This window comes from Thermobia domestica, chromosome 3 (genome assembly GCF_964235325.1).
Source record: "Thermobia domestica chromosome 3, izTheDome1.hap1.1, whole genome shotgun sequence".
NCBI classification, from domain to species: domain Eukaryota; kingdom Metazoa; phylum Arthropoda; class Insecta; order Zygentoma; family Lepismatidae; genus Thermobia; species Thermobia domestica.
In genome coordinates, this window is record NC_137456.1 from 11,262,257 (window position 1) to 11,284,868 (window position 22,612).

The window sequence follows — 22,612 nt, forward strand, 5'->3', positions numbered from 1 at the left end:
TAATATTTAATATTTATACTTATACCTTCCCATTGAAGAGGAGATAACGTGTAAATTAGTAAGTATACGAAGCATTAGCTTCTCAAATTGATTTAATTAAACCGAATGTTTTGATACTAAACTAAATACATGGAAGTTCGTCGGGATCGTACACTGAGAAAAAAATGTAGGTGCCGTACTTAAAAAGATAGGTTACATGCGTAATTCCTGTAGTTTTTGGATTTAACGTACAGCAGACGTATTACTGAAAACGCATGTTTTATAATACTTTCTGTATAAGTGTTCCATCTATACGTACTTTCCGTATGAAACAATGTAGGCGGTCAGGATCTCACATACAAATGAACGTATATAACATATAACTGACGAAGGTAACATAAGTATATGCATGTGATATACGGAAAACTGTTAGATGTCAGATCCTACAACGGCATGATGTAATATCTAAGGGCAGTGCTTATGTAGCATACGGATAACGTATGCTCTGTACTGATTTCTATAGTAAGCAAGAGGATACCGTATATTTGTACAATATACCGCTGTTCGGAGAACGGATTTTTCTCTGTGTAATACTGCAAATTGTGGGTGCGTCAAAATATCAATTAATACTTTCGACACAGTAGATACTTGTACTTTTAAATATCTAGAGTCAGTGTTAACAGATCAAAACTATATCCATGAAGGAATTAAATGTCGACTGAAAGCAGAAAATTTGTTTTATTATTCAGTTCAAAATCTTTTGTTGTCACGAATTCTGTCGAGGAACTTGAAGCTTAAAATATATAAAACGATAATCGTGTCTGTTCTTCTTCATGGTTGCGAAACACGGTCGCTTACTCTGAGAAGACGACAAGGGCGCCCATGTTGTGGTTTCCACGGGGGGGGGGCAAGTATAAGCGACATTTCAAATATAGTTTCAAATTTTGCTGTAACTAATGTAAAAAATCTATTGGGTTTTCGATATTCCCAAGTATAATTTCCTCTTAGGGGAGGGGGGCGAGCGCCCCACCTATCCCCCCTCCCTGGTGAGCGCCCTTGTGAGACGAATATACTATTCGGACCCAAGAGGAACGGGAATGGTAGAAACTTCATAACGAGGAACTACACAATTTATACGGTTTACCAAACATTGTTAGGGTCATCATGTCTAGGAGGCTCAGGTGGGCGGGTCATGTAGCTAGAATGGAAGAAAGTAGAAACGCTTTCAAAGTCTTGACTGGAAGACCAATCGGAAAACGACCATTAGGAAGACCTAGGCACAGATGGGAGGACAATATTAAGATGGATCTCGCAGAGATAGGAATACAAAGTAGAAACTGGATGCAGTTAGCTAAGGATAGAAGTCAGTGGAGAGCTTTTGTGAACGCGGCATTGAACCTCCGGGTTTCACAGGCCATGGAGTTAGTTAGTTAGTTAACTGTCAAACCTCATCCGTAATTTTCGACAAAATAGCGGAGAAACTAATTTCTTTATAGACCTAAAAATTGATACTATACAAAAATCATGGAGACTTATTTTGATGAAATTGATACTGAAATAGGCGCTCGTTAAATTATTCATTATGATGAGTAGAAATACGCCAGTACATAGTGTGGTTAATTACATGTAGCCTAAAATTATGAATAATAGTTAAATTGGTGAAAGATTCTCTACAACCAAAATCTTTTACTTGCGTTCTCTAATACATTTTTATTCTTAATTTATGCCCAATGCACTGTTTAACTATCACAAATGATCTTTACAATTTCACTGCTAGAACACATTTTCTATACTCAATATTTTACTTATAACACACAGGGTGCGAATTACCGGGGGGATGAGGGGGATTTTCCGCATATGCTGGTTAGGCTAAAGCAGACGGCGATGATGAGAAAGGAATAAAATGGTGGAATGAAGGAAGTGGGAGAACACCGAGAAAACCCACGAGCACGGTGTTTGTCCACCACAAAGTCCATACGGCGCGAGCTGGGATCGAACCAGGGATCCCAAGCACCAGAGGTGAACGCTCTACCACTGAGCCACCGCGCTCCGTCCACAATATTAAGAGGGAGGACAATATTAAGATGGATATCATGGAAATAGGAATACAAAGTAGAAACTAGATCCAGTTAGCTAAGAACAGAAGTCAATGGAGAGATTTTGTAAACGTGGTATTGAGCCATAGAATTAGTTCTCGTAGTATTGCTCACGAGACTAGATTTTGGGGTTGTCTCGTCTCGAAAACGCTTTTACTCTCAAAATGAATATTTGTTTCTATTAGAAGAGTACTGTCTAGTCTCGCACCTCGTCACTAAAATACAGTGTAGTCTCGTCTCATGGGTAACACTATACTATGAGTTCCCGAAACCAGTTTTTAAAATGATCTCTCTCCCCCATACTACGAAAATAATTCTCTAGCAATATTTTTGAGAACTAGTGTATTTTTCTTTCCAGCTTTATAAACAGACAATTAACGGTGTGGAGTAACCATCTTTGATCTTTTTGGCCCATTGATTCAGAAGGAAAATTACATTTTTTATTTACTTTGAAATAATGGCTCAATGGTAGAGTAGTTCCCTCTGGTGCGAGGGGTCTCTGATTCGATCCCCGGCCAAGTAAGTTTGTGGTGGACAACATCGTATCCGTGGATTTTCTCAGGGTACTAACGTCTCCTCCCCCATTCTCATTCCACTGATTTTTCCATCATTATTCATTTGCCTTAATCACCTGTCTCCTTTAGCCTAACAGACGTTAAACTGTAAGATTTCATTTAATTTCATTTTCACTTTGAAATAAACTAAAATTTGAATGATGTGATTTTACTTATTTCTTCGTTAAGTGTAGTTAATTTTTTCTTTCTTTTTTTTTTTTTTTTTTTTTGTCAAATTGAATTTTTTAAAATTATATTTATAGATGTGATTATTAATCATTTCATGTTGACAATCAGGGATGCAAAAATAGTGAACACCTAAAAGGCCATCCACTCCTATGATTGGACAGCGGCGCCTATTTCTGCCTAACTTTTTGGTGAAAGATAGGGACGTTCAGGGATAAATGCTCGATTGTCACATATTCAAGAAAATATATCCACATTCTGGGAGACTCGGATGCCCTCGGACTTCGAGGGTCAGCGCTCATATCATTCAATATTGAATGGCTTACTTAACCAATCAAAGTCAAATGAGGCTTATAAACCACACCCGTTCTCCCCAACCAGATACTATGTTTATATACCATATATTATATAAATGGAATGATCAGCTGTGTGTTTATATGCCACGTTTTTCTCGATAGTAAAGACATGGAAAAAGATTTAATTAAGAAATCAGTCAAATCAAACCATAAAAAATCCCGTTCATTTCCAAGAAAAAGATAAAAATATTTATCCGTACAAATCAATAGGCTAAAACACGGAAAGATGTTATATTCTCCGTATAGATCAATAGGCTAAAACACAGATGGTATATTCTCCGTATAGAACAATAGGCTAAAACACAAAGATGGTATATTCTCCGTATAGATCAATAGGCTAAAACACAAAGATGGTATATTCTTCGTATAGATCAATAGGCTAAAACACAAAGATGCTGTATTCTTCATATGAGCCGTCCAATTTCAAAACGTCTCTTGTCCACTTTTTTTTTTTTTTTTTTTTTTTTTTGGAATTTATTATTTTTTTTCCGTGATTTTTGCTTTGTTAATTTCAGCTGATTTATCCTTTTAATAGTTCATTTATTTATTTTAAAGTTTACAAAACTTATTTGACTCGTTCTCAGATGTACTAATTAAGATAACAAAGAAAAACAAGATTTCCCGAAAGGTGTGTAAAATGGACAAGAAACGTTTTGGAAACAGGAAACACGTTATAAATGAATAGGCTAAAACACAAAGATGGTGTCGGTATTTTGACATTAAGCGAATTAAAATACAGGAAAAGTGAAAAATTGAAAAATTATAATGGAATGCCGTTGGATAATTCACTGTCAAAATTCAAGAAAAGTTCTTTTTCAACGTTATTTTTAAAGCGTACTAATTTCTTAGACCAATTCACAGCTGCAATGTTTCATTTTTATGTGGCAAGAATGAATGGAAATTATCAAGCATTGGCATCCAACTCTCTATTCTGAAAGGTCAGTCGAAACATCTACTCTCGAAGAGTTTCTGCTCTGTTTCCCTTAAGCCACAGAGAGAAAATTGTTGGGATTACTCTCAAACACAGATCTTGCACTTTAGCCTTCACACTCAAAGAAAAAAAATGTTTATTTCTCCAAGAACAGTGGCGTTACCTGGCCTTTCAAAAGGGAGTATTATGCTCTCACAAACAGGCTTAAAGTTTCCTCTCTTGACTGACACAAATTAATTCCTACAGTAACGTTAATTTGTCGTTAGGGTAAATAAATATGTATATTCTACACAAAATGTTTGAATTGAGATTCGTAAAGAAAAGTGGGTGGTTTCTGTAGCAAGTCTCAATGTTTTGTATACAGATAAAAATAATGTGTAAGGGATTTATCCTGCAGAGGCTGTTAGGTTTCTATAGACGAAGTACAAAGGGTATGCTACGCGAAAGTTGAACCACTGAGGCAGTAGTGTATGATGCGTTTGCTAGCAAAGTAGTCGTGTTGTGCGAAATCTAACAGCGAGTCCTGAACAGCGATTAAAGTGAATCGATTCTAGGAATTGTAGCACTTTCCGGTGCACGTTTCAGTTGTTCCAGTATAAGTAAAAAGTGCCATGAACACAGGTTTCACTGTGAGTGCCATAGTGTCACTTTATACAGCGCGACTCAGTATCCCGACTAAGCCACATCCGAACCAGACTTCAGTGAAGATGGCACCATCAATGTTACACTGATTTAAGACATTGACAGCGTCAGAGAATTCGCTGATACAGTGTATTGTAGCCACCCGGTTCCGTGTGTTTCAACTAACCGTTCACAAAAGTTTACTTCTCAAGATGGTCGTCCGTAACGCGAATATTTATGAGCTGAAAGCTAACCATATCGTGCAACAGAAAACCAACTGCCGAAAACTATACGAACACCACCTGACGGAAGAACGGTGGAAGTTTCTAGTCATCTTTGATGAGACGTAGATATACCGGTATATGATCGATTGTGGAAAGGTTCGAGCAATTACGTACGTAAGTGTCATTGAAAAAAATGTTCGTAAGTAAACCGAACGGATTCTCGCAGTTTCATGATTGGGGCTGGATTTTCCATGTTTTGACAGGTGTTTATAATTCCCACGCCGCATGAAGCGGACACTAACCAGGTTGAACTGCACTATGATAAGATATCCAGTCACACGGCTAAATCATCGCCGGCATTCCACAAATGAATGGAAGCTACGACAGTGATTCGTGCTATTCCCTTCACTGACTTCCCACTGTGAAGAGTGCTGATATCACTTCAAAGAAATGCTGTATATTTGAATTTTTAAAACTACCTTTCTTCACGCAAGAAGTTGCGCGCAGTTTTTGTCCTCTAGGAGCATCCCAACAAGAATGAAATAAAAATATCCTTTGTATGCCTACGTCTGCGAAGAAACCTTTTCCAGTGGAAAGTGCGCTGTCAGGTAATCGTCAAGAGTGTTGGTCGTCACACAGAGTACTACCAGTAATGGAAGAGCGTACTCTCATATGTGAGTGAACATTTCAAAGTCGTCTATATGGAAACAATCTGTCAGAAACTCACATAAATTTAGATCAAAATATTATTTTCTCTATCCATCTCCGTACTCACATTTCGAAAATTTCTCCGACTCTTTCGTAATGGCCCCTTTTCTACTGATATAACAAACGAGGTCCATTTGTTTGAAGACATCCTATTTGGCAATAGTGAACGTATTGACAACACAATTTTACTAATTGTAAATAGTGTTTTCTAAAAAAAAATAGGTGTAATCGATATTAACCCGGATTAATTTAAACCAGTAAACATAATCCTGTAAATCTCCCATCCTTTCTTTATCATTTGCCACAAACCATTTGAAAATCGGACTTCAGTTAGAAATTCTAGACCCAAATGAAATCCGCGAGTTTTTAAAAAATCACTCTGTATAATTATAGAGAATGTTACACTTCGATTATAAATATAGTTACAGAGAAGGTTGAAAAATATTTGAAAAATTGGGACTGGTCTGATGAGACCCCTAATAGCTGATATAATAGATACACACCTGTTGTTGCTTTTGCCGTTCATATCAGGCGATGCACTTCCTCCAATGGCAGAGTCGGCGTCGGTGAGTAAACTGTGAGGACTACCACGGCTGTCTTCGTGTGATGCATCCAAGTACCCGGGATCGACGTTCGTCGACATCATTTCGGACGAAAGACTCCGTGGTGAGGAGGTGATGAAGCACTGCGGTGGTGGACGGGGACTGTGGTGAGGATGATGGTGTTGGTGATGATTGTGGTGATGATGGTGGTTGGACGGCTTCAGTGGCGGGACGTGGTTTCGATGCAACAGAGACTTCGATGCTACGTCATACCGCGTAGTCTCTTTCTCCGAGATCTGCAAAACAAAAATATTTTGATCAACATCATCCAATCATGTAAATAAATAAAGCAAATGACCTTAACTCATATGAGATGTCATGTATTGTTTTTCTAGTAACACACACACACACACACACACACACACACATATATATATATATATATATATATATATATATATATATATATATATATATATATATATATATATATATATATATATATATATACCAATTAACATATATTAACATTTTATATATATTAGTTATTAACATATAACTAATATATATAAAACGTTGTGTTAAGGCAGTTGTAAAGCAACAGCAATCACCAAGAGGCACAACCATGATTTAGTTTAACATCATTCCAAATAATTCAACCAAATTAGAAAAAAAAATTGATGTTTATGAATTGAATCAAACCATCTGTGAATTTTTCAATTAGTTACTCTTACAAGCAGTGTTGCCAGATCTGAAAAATTAAAAAGTAGCGAGGTTGTGCTCCAAAAGTAGCGGATTTGAACTATTTGTAGCCCAAACGCAAAAAAATGAATTGATTTGCAACTAAATAAATTTACTAATCATGAAACTGGTCAGATGGTGATAGTATGAAATGTGCAACCTTTCTTATTTACAAGGAGACACGTTTGCTTAAGTCAGTTTTGTGGGCTCTGAAATACACTATAACGTTTACAGTATGTTTTTTCACTGTTATTCCTGACTTCTTTAATTCATTTGTTAAATGCTTTATCTGGAAGGCATAAATTTTGTAATTTTTTGTTATTGTATTTACCTCACTTACTCATTATGTTAATATATTGCAGATAATACAATAACACAATTAAATTTGCGTTTTCAGGTTTTCACACCTCCGTTCAACTATTAGGCGTAGGCAGTGGCGTATTTACGATTTTGTTTCGGGGGAGCTTTGCTAACTTTCGGAGGGGGGGGGGGGCTTTGCCTGAAAATGTGAAAATTCAGCAAGATATTTCATATTCTTTACTATAATATGTAAGATTTCGGGGGGGGGGGGGCTTAAGCCTGGAAGCCCCCCTAAATACATCACTAGGCGTAGGCATGAACTGAGACAGCAAGACAGTGATACTGCAACAGTGGAAATTCAACAAAAGTCTAGTTTTGTCAGATATGGAGTTTAAAAAGTCCTAAAACATAAATTATTGAACTATAATCGAAAATGTTCATTTTGGTAAAAATTTTGTCCATTATGATAGAACACTCAACGGATGAAACTTTTATTGTATTATATAAAACTAACAATTTGTGATTTTATATATGAAATTAAGGTGGATCACCACCCGGAAATAAGTACATATTTTAGCTCAGTGCACATGCATTTTCCTAACATGAGTAACATTACAGGAAAAATCCCTAAAGCAGAAAAAGGATTTAAGTACATACTAGTTTGTACTGATATGTTGACAAAACTAGTTAAATTAATACCTTTATGTGAAACCACATTTTTCTCTTTTTTCTTTCCTTCTTTTCTTTTCTTTTTCCTCCCGAATTTTGAGCCCCCTTACTTCGGCGCCAGGGCCGTCACTCTGCTCGCCCCTCCCCCTAAGCACTGCATTAGGCCTAATAAAAATTATTTCTTTTTAAATGTGGATCTTCTTTTCTACAAATTAAGGGTTAATAAACCTCAAGAAGCACACCTAACATACGCAATATTGCAATTAATTTGTATGTGGATCTTCTTTCCTACTAATTATTAACAATATTACATATTTTATGCCTGCCTGGTGTGATTTATTATTGCTTTAATTTAATAATATCGCCTTCAGAATGTATAATTCTTGATTGCAGCTTCCTGTTTCTATTACTGTTAAAAAAAAAAAAAAAAAAATCGCAGAATTAGTTTGATGGAATTCCAACCATTACAATTTATTCTACCGAAACGCGGAAACCCAGCCTACTGCCATCTCGCGAACTGCTACAAATTTCACTTTTGTTTCTTCATGAAATGAGAAAGTTATCGAGTTAATATTTTACATGATTTCTCCTTACATCATGGTATGATCTGTACATTAATTATTTAGAAGCAAAATTATTAAAAAAAAAAAAAAAAATTGCATTTGTAACTAATTGTTGCTTGTGATAGGTTAATGATCCTAACAGAAAGAAAATAACTTTCAACCGAATAGAATTCACGTAAAGGAAAGCTCGATTTAGGATTTAGATTTCTGGGCTGTCGGCATCAATGGCTATTTAACCTGTTACGTATGAGCAAGGGCGCCGATTTCTCTGTAAATTTGGGAGGCCCGTTCAAACACAGAAGGCATATATATGAAGATTTTAAGACGAATTGCATTCAAATTATGCCAACTATTGTATATTCATAAATACAAAAGGGGGCTACATGAGCTTTGCGGTGGCGTCTCCCCAGGATCGGTGCCCTTGCGTGTGAGGGGTGACGTCCCTCGGAAATAACACTATCCGGGGAAAGGGAAGGAAGGATAGAGGCCTGGGACCTATATGTTAGGTACCACCCCGGCATTTGCCTGGTGTGAATAAGGAAAACCCAGAAATATCTCATTCAGGACGGCTGGCCAAGAAAAAAGTGTTTTACACTTTTTCGACCGAGTGTCCCCACCGAGAATCGAACTTGGGACCGTTCGCAGCGAAGAAAAGCTTGAGTTTTTAATAATCCTCACGCTAAATTGAGGATTTTCTTTGTTTGTTTAGTGTCGGACTCACCACATATATAGTCTAGTGTTAAGTGTAGTTTTGGATCCGAACAACATACGATTCGCCAAGGATGGAATGAGTATAGGTGGTAAAGGCTTCTGCAGTGGCGGATCTAGAAGATAAAAACTGGGGGAGGGGGCAGCCAGAACTCACGCTATGATAGATATATCATGAGTTTACTATAAACTTTCAAAAATACAGGATAGCCCCAAAGTAGGTTACAGTACCGTACTGATCAGCTCATTGCATTTTATATCATTTCTTATCGTTATCCATCAGGTAGACTTAGTTTCTTTATTATTTGTTCTTAATGTGTTTTTACTTACATCTTAACCCCGAAGAGCCGAAGCAAATAAATCCTTAAACTAGAATGTTATACTTGATCAATGCAGGGGTTATACCTACTTTTGAGCCACCCTGTATATAAATAATAGTTTAGATTATTTCTGTCACTCAAAAAACTGGGGACCTAGGCCCTTCGCCGCAGGCTTATCCGTTACTGGGTCTCTGCAGATTCTGAAGTGCATGAAATTCATTTTCCGTTATCTAAGCATGTACTGCTGATACTATATTGAACCAAGATTCCTCATAACAAAGGCAGTCCTATTCATTAATTAGTTATCTTTGAATGCATAATTTTACGGAGATCTTGTAATTGCTAAAACTACAGTAGTTCTTGCACTTATCCACCACCCCATATGTATTTGGACCTCCGTATTTGTATGAAAATCGTTATTGATGTGTTGTTACACGATATCTTAAAAATAAAAAAATAATAGAACTTGCTACGACCCTCTCTGCCCCAAAGTTATACAGAAATCGGTGCCACTGTGGCCAAATCTTCAGCCCGTTGTACACTATGGATTAAAACTGAACCTAACCAAAGGTATAATTGTTTACTTTTAAGAAATTTTAATTTCTTTTTTCTTTTTTTTTTTTTTTTTAACTTTGCCTACCGACTACACCGGAAATCAATATCATATTTATAGTCCAACTATTCAAAGACTGATTTATACACAACAATCATGCAAGTATTGACATTTGTTAGCGTCACACAGGCAAGTGATAATATACTTAGCGGTGTCTATTAGCATCTATTAGCATCAGACAGACCAGTGATAACATACGTGGTGACATCTATTAGTGTCAGAAGGCATGCCCCTTGTCTTTATTCAACCGACATTACAAATTTGTTAAGCAAAGTTGCATAAGATTTCCGGATTGCGCGACGCACTGATTGACATGTTTCTCTTTTAGAATTAGGATTCTCGAAATACTATCTACGTATAAAAAATATCTTTAGACAATTCATTGTCCCATAAATATATGAAAAGTAAAGTAACAAGTATGGCCTTTAGCCTAAGTGACTAACTGTAACTAATTCTATCGCCTATGGAATCCGGAGGTTCAATGCCTCGTTCACAAAAACTTTTCATTGAATTCTATCTTTAGCCAACTGGATCCAGTTTTTACTTTGTATTTCTATCTCTGCGCTAGGTTATCCTAATGGATTTCTAGTTTAAACTTTGAAAGCGTTCCTATTTTCTTCCATTCTGGTTACATGATCTGCCCACTTGAGCCTCCTAGATTTGATGATCCCTAACAATGTTTGGTAAACGATATAAATTATGGAGTTCCTCGTTATGAAGTTTTCGACATTCCCCATTCCCGTTCCTCATGAGTCTGAATATTCGTTTCAGGATCTCGTTCACAAATACGTTCATTCTAGACTAAAGGACACGGATTATTAATGAAAGTGATTGGTTGTTTTAAAAATTTGGTGGTATGAAATGTGGGAGGAGACGGAAGAACCCTGTAGAAACTCGATATTGTCCGCTATAAACTCACTTGGCCTAGATGCAAAAAAAAAAAAAAAAAAAAAAACTGCTACATACGATACACTTTACAATATACGATACACATTGTAACGATCATACAATATAATATTGTAGGCCTAACTTTATCCAACGTCCCGAAAAATACATTTTTCTTTTCTCTATTGAATAATGTCTGACAATATTGGCTCTTTAAATTACGTGACATGCTGCTTCGTTCCTTTTGGAGATATGTTGTTGAGAGTGAAAATGAAATCCATACGAATCCAACAGCTGGAAAGTATATCTTGGAAGCTGCTTTGGCAGAGGGCGAGGCACACGACTCTCACAAACCCAATGAAACGCTCTGAGATTCTGTCTTCTCTTTCACCCTTACTTCCGAGGTTATTCTCTCTTCTCTTGTTCCTTGCCATCTTCTACCAATCAATTAATGCTTCCTGTCCCCGAGGCTCTGAAAGAACGTAAACAACTGAAAAGGTCCAAGCAGCGCAGTTGGTTCTCATAACTCATGCCTTCAGTCAATTCCATTTCCTCAGGGTTTCCATATCACACAACAAAAGAAGCAATCAAGGTGCGTTTTTATCCTGAGCAAGGCTTTTGGTGAAGTAAAACAAAAATAGATTTTGCTTTACATTGCAAAACAACGTTAGATTTCGAAACTATGTTGATTCAATATTGAAACAAGACGTAGTCATGTATCACAACTAGATATCAAACAGGCATCTGCACACTATGAAGCGATAAGGTGCTCAAGATTTATAGTCTGCGCCCAAACAAAACCGTCTTTTTTCTCTTATCCAAACAAAACAGTCTCTTTTCTCTCTCAGCGTTGAATATTTAAAGGAAAAATTTGATGGAAGAAGAAATCGGCATGAATTGTGTCGCATGCTGACACTCGCAAAAGACTAATTCTTTTTAACGTTAGCAATATTTGACTGATTTTCATTTCGTAAGTAGCTATTAATTTCGTCTCGACAGTTTTACTACTGATAAGAAAGGTTGGTTTGGTTTGTAATTGTACTATACAATATGATTTACAAGTACTATGTGCATTACTTTAGGTGTGTATGTGTCAGTATAGCGAAGCGACAATCTTTTAATTAACAGTTTTTTTTACAGTACACTAAAGAATGCGGAATCCAGACAGGGTGGTATGATCAGGACAGAGCAATGTACTCATAGAAAATACAGTAAAACTTCAATGGATCGTTCTCTCCAAGTATGATACAAACACAATATAGGCCTACATAAACGAACAATCTCCTCCAGGGGAATAACTATTGTCAATTGTTATCGGGAACAAACGATATACGAGGAGCATCCAGAAAGTGTTTCTCTAGGATGGTAAACACAATGAAAACACAGTAACCCTTGCAACATTTATTGCCTCAGATACAGCACAGAGGACATCAGTATTCATCGCCGGAATCCAAACACTTGTCATACAGTAAGATCAACTTTTGTATTTCGATGTCGTGAAAGTCAGCCGCCTCGGAAGCAGAACCACAATATTTGAAACCCAGATGTGTTGAGTTATCTGAAGGTCGGAAACTTACTTTCTTGATTAACCTCGTACTTCTTAACGCCATAAAAAAAAATCGTTTGTTCAGTTCGATGCCATCTATCGGCTAATATGTCCAATCTTTGGAAACAAAAATATTACCTGTAAAATTGTATGACCCCTTGACCCCTGTCATGAATCATGTGCTAGACAGGGTTTGTATCTGTGTTGTCCATAATGGTTGACACCTACCTGAGATTATATTCCACATATAAGTGTAAATAATATCTTACCCTTGGTCTTTAAGTCTGTGAAATATCAATGGAAACTAATGATAAATAATAAAAAAAGTTATTTACAGTTATAGCTCCTTTGTGACTTTTGGCCCATCCTGTATATTTATCTAAACAAACAACTGAAGGTTTCAGGAGGGCTCTACCCCCTAAATGTCAGATTGCCATTAGGGGGAGGAAGATATTAACATTCTAATTTCTTCACGATCTTATTGTTACCTCATGAACGCGAGTTTCATTCAAGTCAAAGTTTTTTTTTTTTTTTTTTAACCATTTCTATTTTGAATATAGAAATTAGACCACGTCGCCTGTGAAATATTGAAGTTGCATCAGACAATTTTATGTGAAGATAATACTTCTTTTTTCAGCTGGAGAACTTCCTTGTGTTCATTATCTGTTTCATCGACTATTCGAAAAGACAGTATCCCGTAAGTTAATCTTAAATATATTCTTTGTAGGTAGGTGGCCATTCTGTTCAACATATGTGAGTCCCTCTTTGGAAATCAGGAAGCTAGCGGAAGGTCAAACGGAAGAAGGTCAGTGGTTACCCCCTCTGGTCTCATATTTCAATCCCTAGAGGCGAAACAGGGAGAGAAAGATTTTGCGGCTAATTTGGGGGGATTTTTTTTTTTTTTTTTTTTTTAACTAGGCATAAATTGTCAGCTTCATTTGACGGAAGGCGTTCACGCACACGACAGCGGAAATAGAAAACAGGGAGAGGAGGAAGGAAAAAACTTTGTGATCATATGTGCAACATTTTTTCCTTCTTTCTTTTTTTAAAGTAAAGTAAGTCTTCCATTTCTACGAAGTTGGATTCTCTCTGCCTATGTAGCACAACATTCTAGTGCCTAGCGGGGCCGCGGTGGCTCAATGGTAGAGTGTTCGCCTCTGATACATGGGGTCCTTGTTTCGATCCCAGTTCCCGCCAAATAAGTTTTGTTGTGGAGAAACACTTTGTGCGTGGGATTTCTCGGGGTTCTCCCACTTTCTTCATTCCACAATTTCATTCATTTCTCATCATCACCGTCCTCCCCTTTAGCCTAACTGGCATAACCGTGAGGCGTAAAACTTCAATATTTCATTTCATTTCTAGTGGCTAGCGTGTTTGATTTTGGTACACGTTGTTTCAGATTCGACTGCCAGTTGGGGAGTCTTGAAAAAAATTAACGCATTATGGTAGTTCGAACTCCACCTTCATTTCAACGTCTCCTATAACTTCAGTGCTAAAAAGGAACGCTAAACTCTAAGTCGTGTTTCACAAGAGAGGAGAAATTTCTCCGTCTCGTCTCGAAAATAAGACCAGAAGTACATTTTTTAATTCGAGACGAGACAAGACATTTTACGAGTTTCACGGGCAGCACTAGTTCACCCAACTCTTAGATCTCATACAATTTTGTTACATTGGCTGAGGCTGCGCTATCTTCACAGTACAATGAATCTTCTTCCCACTTTCTCACTATTCCAGTGCATGTCCCTATACAAACACAAGTGAAAGATGAGCGAACTCGTTCGTGGCTAAGCGGGTAGCGTACACGCCTTTTGCGTGAAAGATCCAGGTTCGATTCCCGGCGGAAGCTCATGTGGTTTGAATTCCATATTAAGAGTCTTCATCCCGGCGAAATTAAAATATCGCTAATTTTACAGTAATTATGTGATATCTTCAAATAGATAAAAGATAATCGAAATGTGGAACAAGAGCGCCCTAGACAATATTATTTTACATGAGAAACCGTTATCACGACTCACTTATCTGCTTTCGATTTTGAGCCATTTTGAAAATCGGCATTTATTTTCGCGTTTATAAAGAGCCGAAAACGGAAATCCACTAGGTGACTTGTGATAACGGTACCTCACCCAAAATAATATTGTCTAGGGCGTTCTTGTTCCATATTTCAATTATCTTTTATCTATTTGAAGATATCACATAATTACTGTAAAATTAGCGGTATTTTAATTTCACCGGGATGAAGACTCTTAATCAGTAGGTCCACGTTTCATATAGCCTCGCTGCTGAAAGGGACGTTAAACTCAAAATGAACTCAACCCAACAACGGAAGATGAGAGAGGTTTCACAAAGAAGAGACTTGCTAAAGACAAACATAAACAACATTTTAATATATAGATGTTCGGATAAGTTTGTGCTAAACTTGGAAAAGTTATAGATGTTGGATTCTTTCCATCTCCCTTCCTTATAAATCCATATCTAAGTACGCCTCGTTGCAGCTCTGCAGGCCTGGTGAGACCCGGGTTCGATTCCCGGCGGGAGCTCATGTGGTTCGGATTCCACGTTAATCAGTAGGTCCACATCTCATATAGCCTCGCTGCTGAAAGGGACGCTAAACTAAAATCAACTCAACTCTGCAAGCCTGGAAAAATAAAGCATCTGCAATATCTGTCAACCTGCTATACGTAAGTCTTCTAGTGATTGCCTAACACAAGGTTATCATCTTTAGCAACGGCCTAGCGACAGTGTTAATCTTATGGACTCAAAATGACCCCTGAAACATTGAATAGAAAAATAGCTCATGCTTTTTTGAAAATTTGAATAATGAGAATTGGCAAATCTACACAAAATTTGGAATCGGCCAGTGAAAACGGCACGTTTTTAGAGCTTGTAGTTTCTGAGATCTCATTGTCGATAGGAATTAGCCACAAATATATAAACTTTTCTTGATCACAAACATAGGAGTTTAATATATAGACTATCTGAACCTGCGCTATTTACACAGCGTACAGTTCTAATATGAGCGTGAATCTCCTTCCCACTTCTCATTGTATTTGTGCAAGTTCCTTTACGAACACAAAGGAAAGAAGACTCTCAAAGGGAGTGAATTGCTATAGACAAAGATATAAATTTAGTATTTTAATTTATAGAATGTTGGGAGGAGTTTGTAGCAAACTTGAATAAGTTACAGATGATACCAAAGGCAAATATTTTTTCTTATTAATTCCATATCCGAATACGCGCCTCATTGTGGGTTCACAAGCCTTCGAAGTTGCGAGCTTGTAATAGGTTTTCTCATTCAGAGCGCCTGCAATGTCCATCAACACGCTATACGTAGCTCCTCTACTGTTTGCCTTTCACCAGGTTCAGTAGGGCCAAAACAACGCCTAAAATGTGGAATAGAAAATAGACAAGTTTTTTTTTTTTTTTTTTTTTTGAAAGTTTAACGAGAACTGCAAATTTACACAAAATCTCTGATAGCTTCTATATGAAATTAAGAACACAAATCAGAGCATAAATTTCATACATAAATTCACAAAATGACACGAGACGAGGCGAGAAAGAATTCTTCGAAAACCGAGACGAGACATGTACAAAATTTATGAGACGAGACGAGGCAACCTTATTTCTCCATTCGTGGGCAATACTAACTTTAAAAAACAAACAAAAAAGCGCAAAGACGACGGGGCTCAGTAGCACAGCACTCATCCCTAGTGCCTATGGTTTGTGGCTCGATCTGAGCTCGCGCCAATTGAGATTTATGATAAACAAACATGTCCGTGAGTTTTTTCTGGGTTCTCCCTTTCTTCATTGCATCATTTCGTGCATTATCATCACCACCATCTTCCTTAGTCTTGGAGCAAACTAAATTAAAAAAAAAAAAAAGCACTCAAGTCTACGGAACCTCTCACAGGTCCCATACCTGTCCCGGATTTCAATAAGATGTGCTTCTCACGGGACAGTATTTGGATGTCCAAAAGTTGTCATGGGATTATGACTTTCAGGGTTAAATATCGATCCGGCCACCGAGCACCACAGCAGATTTTAAAATGAAATAAGAATGAAATTTTTTAGTTTAACGTCTCGTAATTATGCCCGTTACGCTACGGGAGATATATGATTAAGGTGAGTGAGTGATGATGGAAGATTTGGTGGAATGAAAACGTGGGAGGAAACGGGAGTACTCCGAGAAAACCCATAGACTCAATGTCGTTCACCACAAATTTACTTGACTGGGGTTCGAACCAGAGACGAACGCACCAGAGGTAAGAGCTCACCACTGAGCCACCGTGCCCCTACACAAAAGATTTTAGTACGCCATACTGGGGTTACTAGTATATTTCCAATAACATTTAGTGTATTATTGTGTTAGCCAATGGCAGAAAGGTATAAACTAGTGATGGGCACAAAAACAGGTTTTTCGGTTGTGAGAAAAACCGAAATCGATTTTAGAAAATTTTCAAAAAAACGGTTTCGGTTTTCTAAAAAAACGGTTCGGTTTTCACCGGACCCGGTTTCGGTTTTCTTCAAAAACCGGTTCCGTTTCTACAGAAATAGTTTAATGTGTTTTCCAAAAGTTTTTTACCAAAACCAGTTTCGGTGAAAACCGAACCGGTTTTGAAGAAAACCGAAACTGGCTTTCGAGAAAACCGAACCGGTTTTTTTATAAAACCGAAACCGGTTTCGGTGAAAAACAGAACCGGTTTTGGAGAAAACCGAAATGTCGGTTTTTCGGATATTGGTTTTTCTAGAAGCCGGTTTCTGTTTTTTTTTTAATAAAAAACGGTTTTGCCCATCCTAGTATAAACAAAATTGTTATGATAAGAGTTTCCTGTAGAAATCACGTGCCTATCACACGTCTAATCCACAGAAGTGCAAGAACAAATACAAATCTATGTACTTCTAAACACAGAAAGGTAGAAGGTGACTGTCTTTTGCTCCAGAAAGTACTTCTAACATGATGAAAAACTGTACAGAATGCGATTTAGGTGGCATTTTGACTATTACAAAACCCTTCTAATTTTGCATTACGTGAACAAAAGAAGAGCGCGTAGCGAATACAATTAACCTAATTCTATCTCCAATATTTTACTATTCTATATGTAACCTTGTTCTTGCTCCCTCTTAGTTTCTGATCGATAGACACTGCACGAGTCAACACCTGAATGACAAGGGGATGGGACACGAAAAGGGGTCATCGATTCGAAGAATTTTGAATAATGTACTTCTTAATAATAATCTCAACCCAACACGTATAATAATTGTTAGTTATGTCCGGGATATTGTTTCGATGGAAGGTTTCCATTGTATTCTTATGTTTGCTCTGTCGCTCTGATGTCCATTTAATGTCCCAAACATTTAATGACAGAATGTGAAGGTACAAGACATTTTATAGACATAAACATCCTAGGAATCCCTTTAGAAGGAGAGACTTCGTGCAGGACATTTTATGGATATCTAAAAACATGCTAGTTATCAATTTACAAGGGGAAACTTCCATAGTATTCTTATGTTGCTCCGTCATTTTAGCATTCATTTCGTGTCCCAAACATATATGAGCAGGATATAGAGACGCAGGACATTTTATGGACATCCCGAAACATTTTAGGAGTCCCTTTAGACAGAAAATCTTGCATTGTATTCGTATGCCTGCTCTATCCCTTTGATGTCCACTTAATGTTCCAAAAATTTAATATCAGGATATGGAGGTACAATAATCTTTTTATCATTATCATCATAATCATCATCATAGGTTTTCTGTCATTATTGGCAAGTCACTTGCCGCAGCTAAGAAGCTTCTATGCTCCAAGGTCTTCCGCTAACCTCTTCGTCTTCACGTACGATCCCCATTATACAATTTCCTTCTCCTCCTCCCCCAAGTTGCGGGGCTGAATTTGGATTTAGACGGCATCAGAAATGTCACTGTTCATCTCAGTGACCCCAAAAACTATGTGTTCTACATAAATATCGGTCATTTTCTATCAATTTATGTATAACTCCCCTCCCCCTCCTCCAAGTTGCGGGGCTGAATATAGATTTAAACGGCATCAGAGGTGTCATTGTTCATCTCAGAGATCCCGAAAACTATAGATTCGGCACTAATATCGGTCATTTTCGATCATTATTAAATCTCTCTCCCCTTCCCCAAGTTGCACGATCGAAGTGAAATGATAAAACTACTCTCAGGGCCGAACTTATCTATGTTGAAAATTTGATCGAGATCTGTCTCGTGGTTGAACATTTATTCTTTTATTTATTTTTATATATTTCCCTTACCCCTACCCCTACGTTGTAGTGTCCAAATAAAATGATGAAAATCATCCCAGGACCGAACCTCATCTATGTGAAAAATTTGAACGAGATCGGTCGGGTGGTTCAAGACTTATTAAGTCACAAATTTAGTCGCTTTCGTTTTTATATACTGTATCTAGAAGACAGATTTAAGAGGCCTCATCCCAGCGAAATTAAAATACCAGTAATTTTACAGTAATTATGTGATATCTTCAAATACATAAAGGATAATCGAAATGTGGAAAAAGAGCGCCCTAGACAATATCATTTTACATGAGATACTATTACCACCACTCACTTATCTGCTTTCGATTTCGAGCCATTTTGAAAAATCGGCCTTTATTTTCACGTTTCTAAACGGCTGAAAACGGAAAGCCACTAGGTGACTTGTGATAACGGTATCTGACACAAAATAATATTGTCTAGGGCGCTCTTGTTCCACATTTCAATTATCTTTTATCTATTTGAAGATATCACATAATTACTGTAAAATTAGCGGTATTTTAATTCCGCCGGGATGAAGACTCTTAACCCACGAATTTGTTTCTCTTCGCTGTTGAAAATACAAATTCACACTTATACTAGGTTAGCAAATTCACACTTTTCTTTCTTTCTTTCTTTCTTTTCTTTCTTTTTTTTTTAATAGAGCGAACTGCGCAGAATGAAAGGAATTCCCTTTTCTTCAAATAGGATTGAATGTTAATTGACTTGGTTTGTTTTTCTTTGACTTTTTATTAACCATACTTGTATCGGCTACGAGAAGCAAGAGGCTGTCTCTACATTCTTCTGTAAACTAACAAAACAGTATCTATCGTCTCCACTGTTACGTAACAAGAAATCGTGATATACTCAAGGACAGTTTGCTTTTAGCATGCACGGTAGGAAGAAAATGAACACTCGAAACAATTCACACAACATAGCTCAATTGTTTTTAATTTTCGTCACGATTTAACGAGTCCACAGTGTTTGTTATCAATTGTAAAAATAAAGAAAGAAGGAAAGAAAAACACCATTTTAACACATCTCAATCCTTTGAGTAAGAATGTATCTTGCGTATGACTAAAATCACTTTTCAAATACTAGAGGACAATTCAGTGGCGTAGCTACTTTTAGTGTTGCCCCCGAGACAAGATTCGGTGCTATTTCGTCTCGTAGAGATATCCTGAAAATACAGTCTCGACTCGGAAAGTATTTATGCTTCTATTATAATTGTTGTCTTGTCTCGTATCTCAATACGAAAAGTTCAGTCTTGTCTCGTCTCGTATCTCAATACGAAAAGTTCAGTCTTATCTCGTCTCGTGGGCAATATTATACTAAGGGACAGCGTTTTTGGTGTTTGAATGTGGTACTCTGAGTTCCCTTTAAAAGCTGTTACCCAATCAGAAGGTTGCGGTGTTGCCATGTCTTTCTACATAGTCACGTCAGTTTACCTGTTGTATGAACACCTGCTGGCGCTCTAGTGCGTCTGTTTAGCTACATGGCAAGGCCGCATCGCAGCTGTCGTTTCATTCGCCAAGAACACCGACATCAATTACGTCATCCCACGCTTTAGATATATGATTTATCTTTCAGGAAAGTCGGCTTAATAATATTCCAGTGGCCAATAATTTCAATATTTTTTTGCCTATCACAGCAACTTCTGTATCGAATCGCTTTGCGAGACACCACAGAGGTAAGGATTATTCACAGAGAACCCAGCCGTTCCAAGCTGGTTGACTTAGGCTACTGGATTTACAAATTTCATCTCTGTCTAGTGGCTACAGCGCTTCGCTGGTGTACGGGATTCCGGGTTCGATTTCCACCTTAAACTGTAGGTCATGTCGCACTTAGCTCACGTCAATACAGTCGAACAAAGAGAAACATACGTAAATGAATGAAAAAGTATAGGAGAGAAGAAAAAGGCAGACGAAAAATTGGATCTGCCCTATAATCTTAACTTAGCATGCCAAGGCAAATGAGAAATGGAGACTTCAAAGCAATAATAATAATAATAATAATAATAATAATAATAATAATAATAATAATAATAATAATAATAATAATAATAATAATAATAATAATAATAATAATATATCCGGTGGTGAAAAAGGAAAGTAAAAAAAACAAAGCTACTAGTGGACTTACCGAAGTAGTAAGCACGCTTGCTTATCTTAGCTCTTACAACAAGAGTACCCAACCCACATGTCGCGGAACTTTTAACAGCCGCGAGATAAGCCAGAGGGTGTTGGTAAAATGTAGCAAAACCTATCAAAGAGTGTCCCTATGTTACGCACGCCACCCAAAAGAATACCACATGTGTCATCAAATGTTTGGGAATTCTTGTGTTAATAAAATTAAAGAGAGTCTGCTTACCGTTGCCACTTCGTTGTCTGCTTCGACGTCAGGGTGGTCACTGGGAAGAACACCTAAAACAAAAGAAAAACACCTTTTAATAACTTTTCATTTTATTTTCTTGTAACAATTTTGAGAAGAGTACCATCTACGGATCATACAGAATGCATCAAAGCAAAATTTTGACAAAAATATGTAAATAGAGAAGCTTTTTGCAATTATCGGTGCAGTATGATAAGAACTAGGTTAATTAATTCATAAATACTATTTTCATAAATACTATTTTCATATATTAAACTCAGGGAGAACAAGCCAGTGATAGCAAATCATAGCTAAAGACACTGGGAGTGAGAGCTACTATATGTTCCACTAAGGTTAGTGAACGACAGTCTGCGCAATACTGTCATACACACACATATATATATTATATATTGGAAAACTGGTTTGTGGAAGAACCAAAAAACTGACATTTCGGTTTACTACAAAATAGGTTCGATTTTCAGCCGAAACCGAAAGCCTTTCTTCTTCTTTCAGTACTCGTTTCCAAATAAGTTAACGAAATAAATAAATAAAAAGAGTTTAAAACTGAAACTGGTTTTTAATAGGAAACCGAACCGGTTTTGAAAAATATTTTTTTTTAAACTTTTTCAAAGAAACTGCTGTTGTGTCCAACCACAGAGCCACCGTGACCCCCTACTATAGTGATCATAGAAGTGGTTGTTCAATGATTTGAAATACTCAACTGGGCATATCGTTCCACATCTTTTGAGGGGTGTTGCTGTTAAACCATGCGTGATGGCCATTGCTGGACTGACTCTACATCTATAATGAAACAGAGTAGAGAGCAAATAAAAGATTAAAATATGAATTGATTTTTTTAAAAAAAAGAAAATCATAACGTTTCAGTACAATAAGGAAAAAGTAATGATGCATTGCTCAGAGATTCAACTTTAAAAAAATAAAGAACTGATTTTACTAAATTATGGCTTCCGCAAACACAAAAGAATCACTTTTCTGGAATCTACACATTTGGTTCCATGTGATGAACACTATTTCGCTCAGAAAACACGGAAGGAAACTTAGAACCTTTAGCAAACAGCCTGCGGATCATAAATTTTCCTTTAACTAGACTTGTGAAATGATGCAAGCAAAAACCATTTCCTAAAAAGAAAACAAAAAAAGCTGTATTTTGTTTTCAATACAAGAATTCTAGTAACACCAGGAGTTTTTTTTTTTTTTTTTTTTTAACGAACATTATACTCTTCCCCTTCGTTCTTTATGAGGGGGATTTTGTAAGAACATATGGAAAAGTAATACCATTCGACACGAGACATATATTCTGGAATGTAACTATAAAACACACGACAAAAATTCCCCCTCTTTAACAACAAAACCGTATCCACTGTCCCTTATTCGTGGCGACAAAGCATCTAATCTATTACAGTTTGTGTAAA

General features: G+C 37.0%; 1 protein-coding gene across 6 annotated transcripts in view; it reads right to left on the reverse strand.

Moving 5' to 3' along the window:
- The window catches only part of nuf (rab11 family-interacting protein nuf), a 417,911-nt gene that overhangs the window by 104,703 nt on the left and 290,596 nt on the right, over window positions 1-22,612 (reverse strand). For all 6 annotated transcript variants that reach the window (XM_081754030.1, XM_081754029.1, XM_081754028.1 and 3 more), the window contains 2 exons: window positions 21,180-21,232; window positions 6,159-6,493 (listed from right to left, as the gene is read on the reverse strand). In XM_081754030.1, coding sequence (XP_081610156.1) covers window positions 6,159-6,493; window positions 21,180-21,232 — 388 coding nt within the window. The remainder of the gene's footprint in view (window positions 1-6,158; window positions 6,494-21,179; window positions 21,233-22,612) is intronic.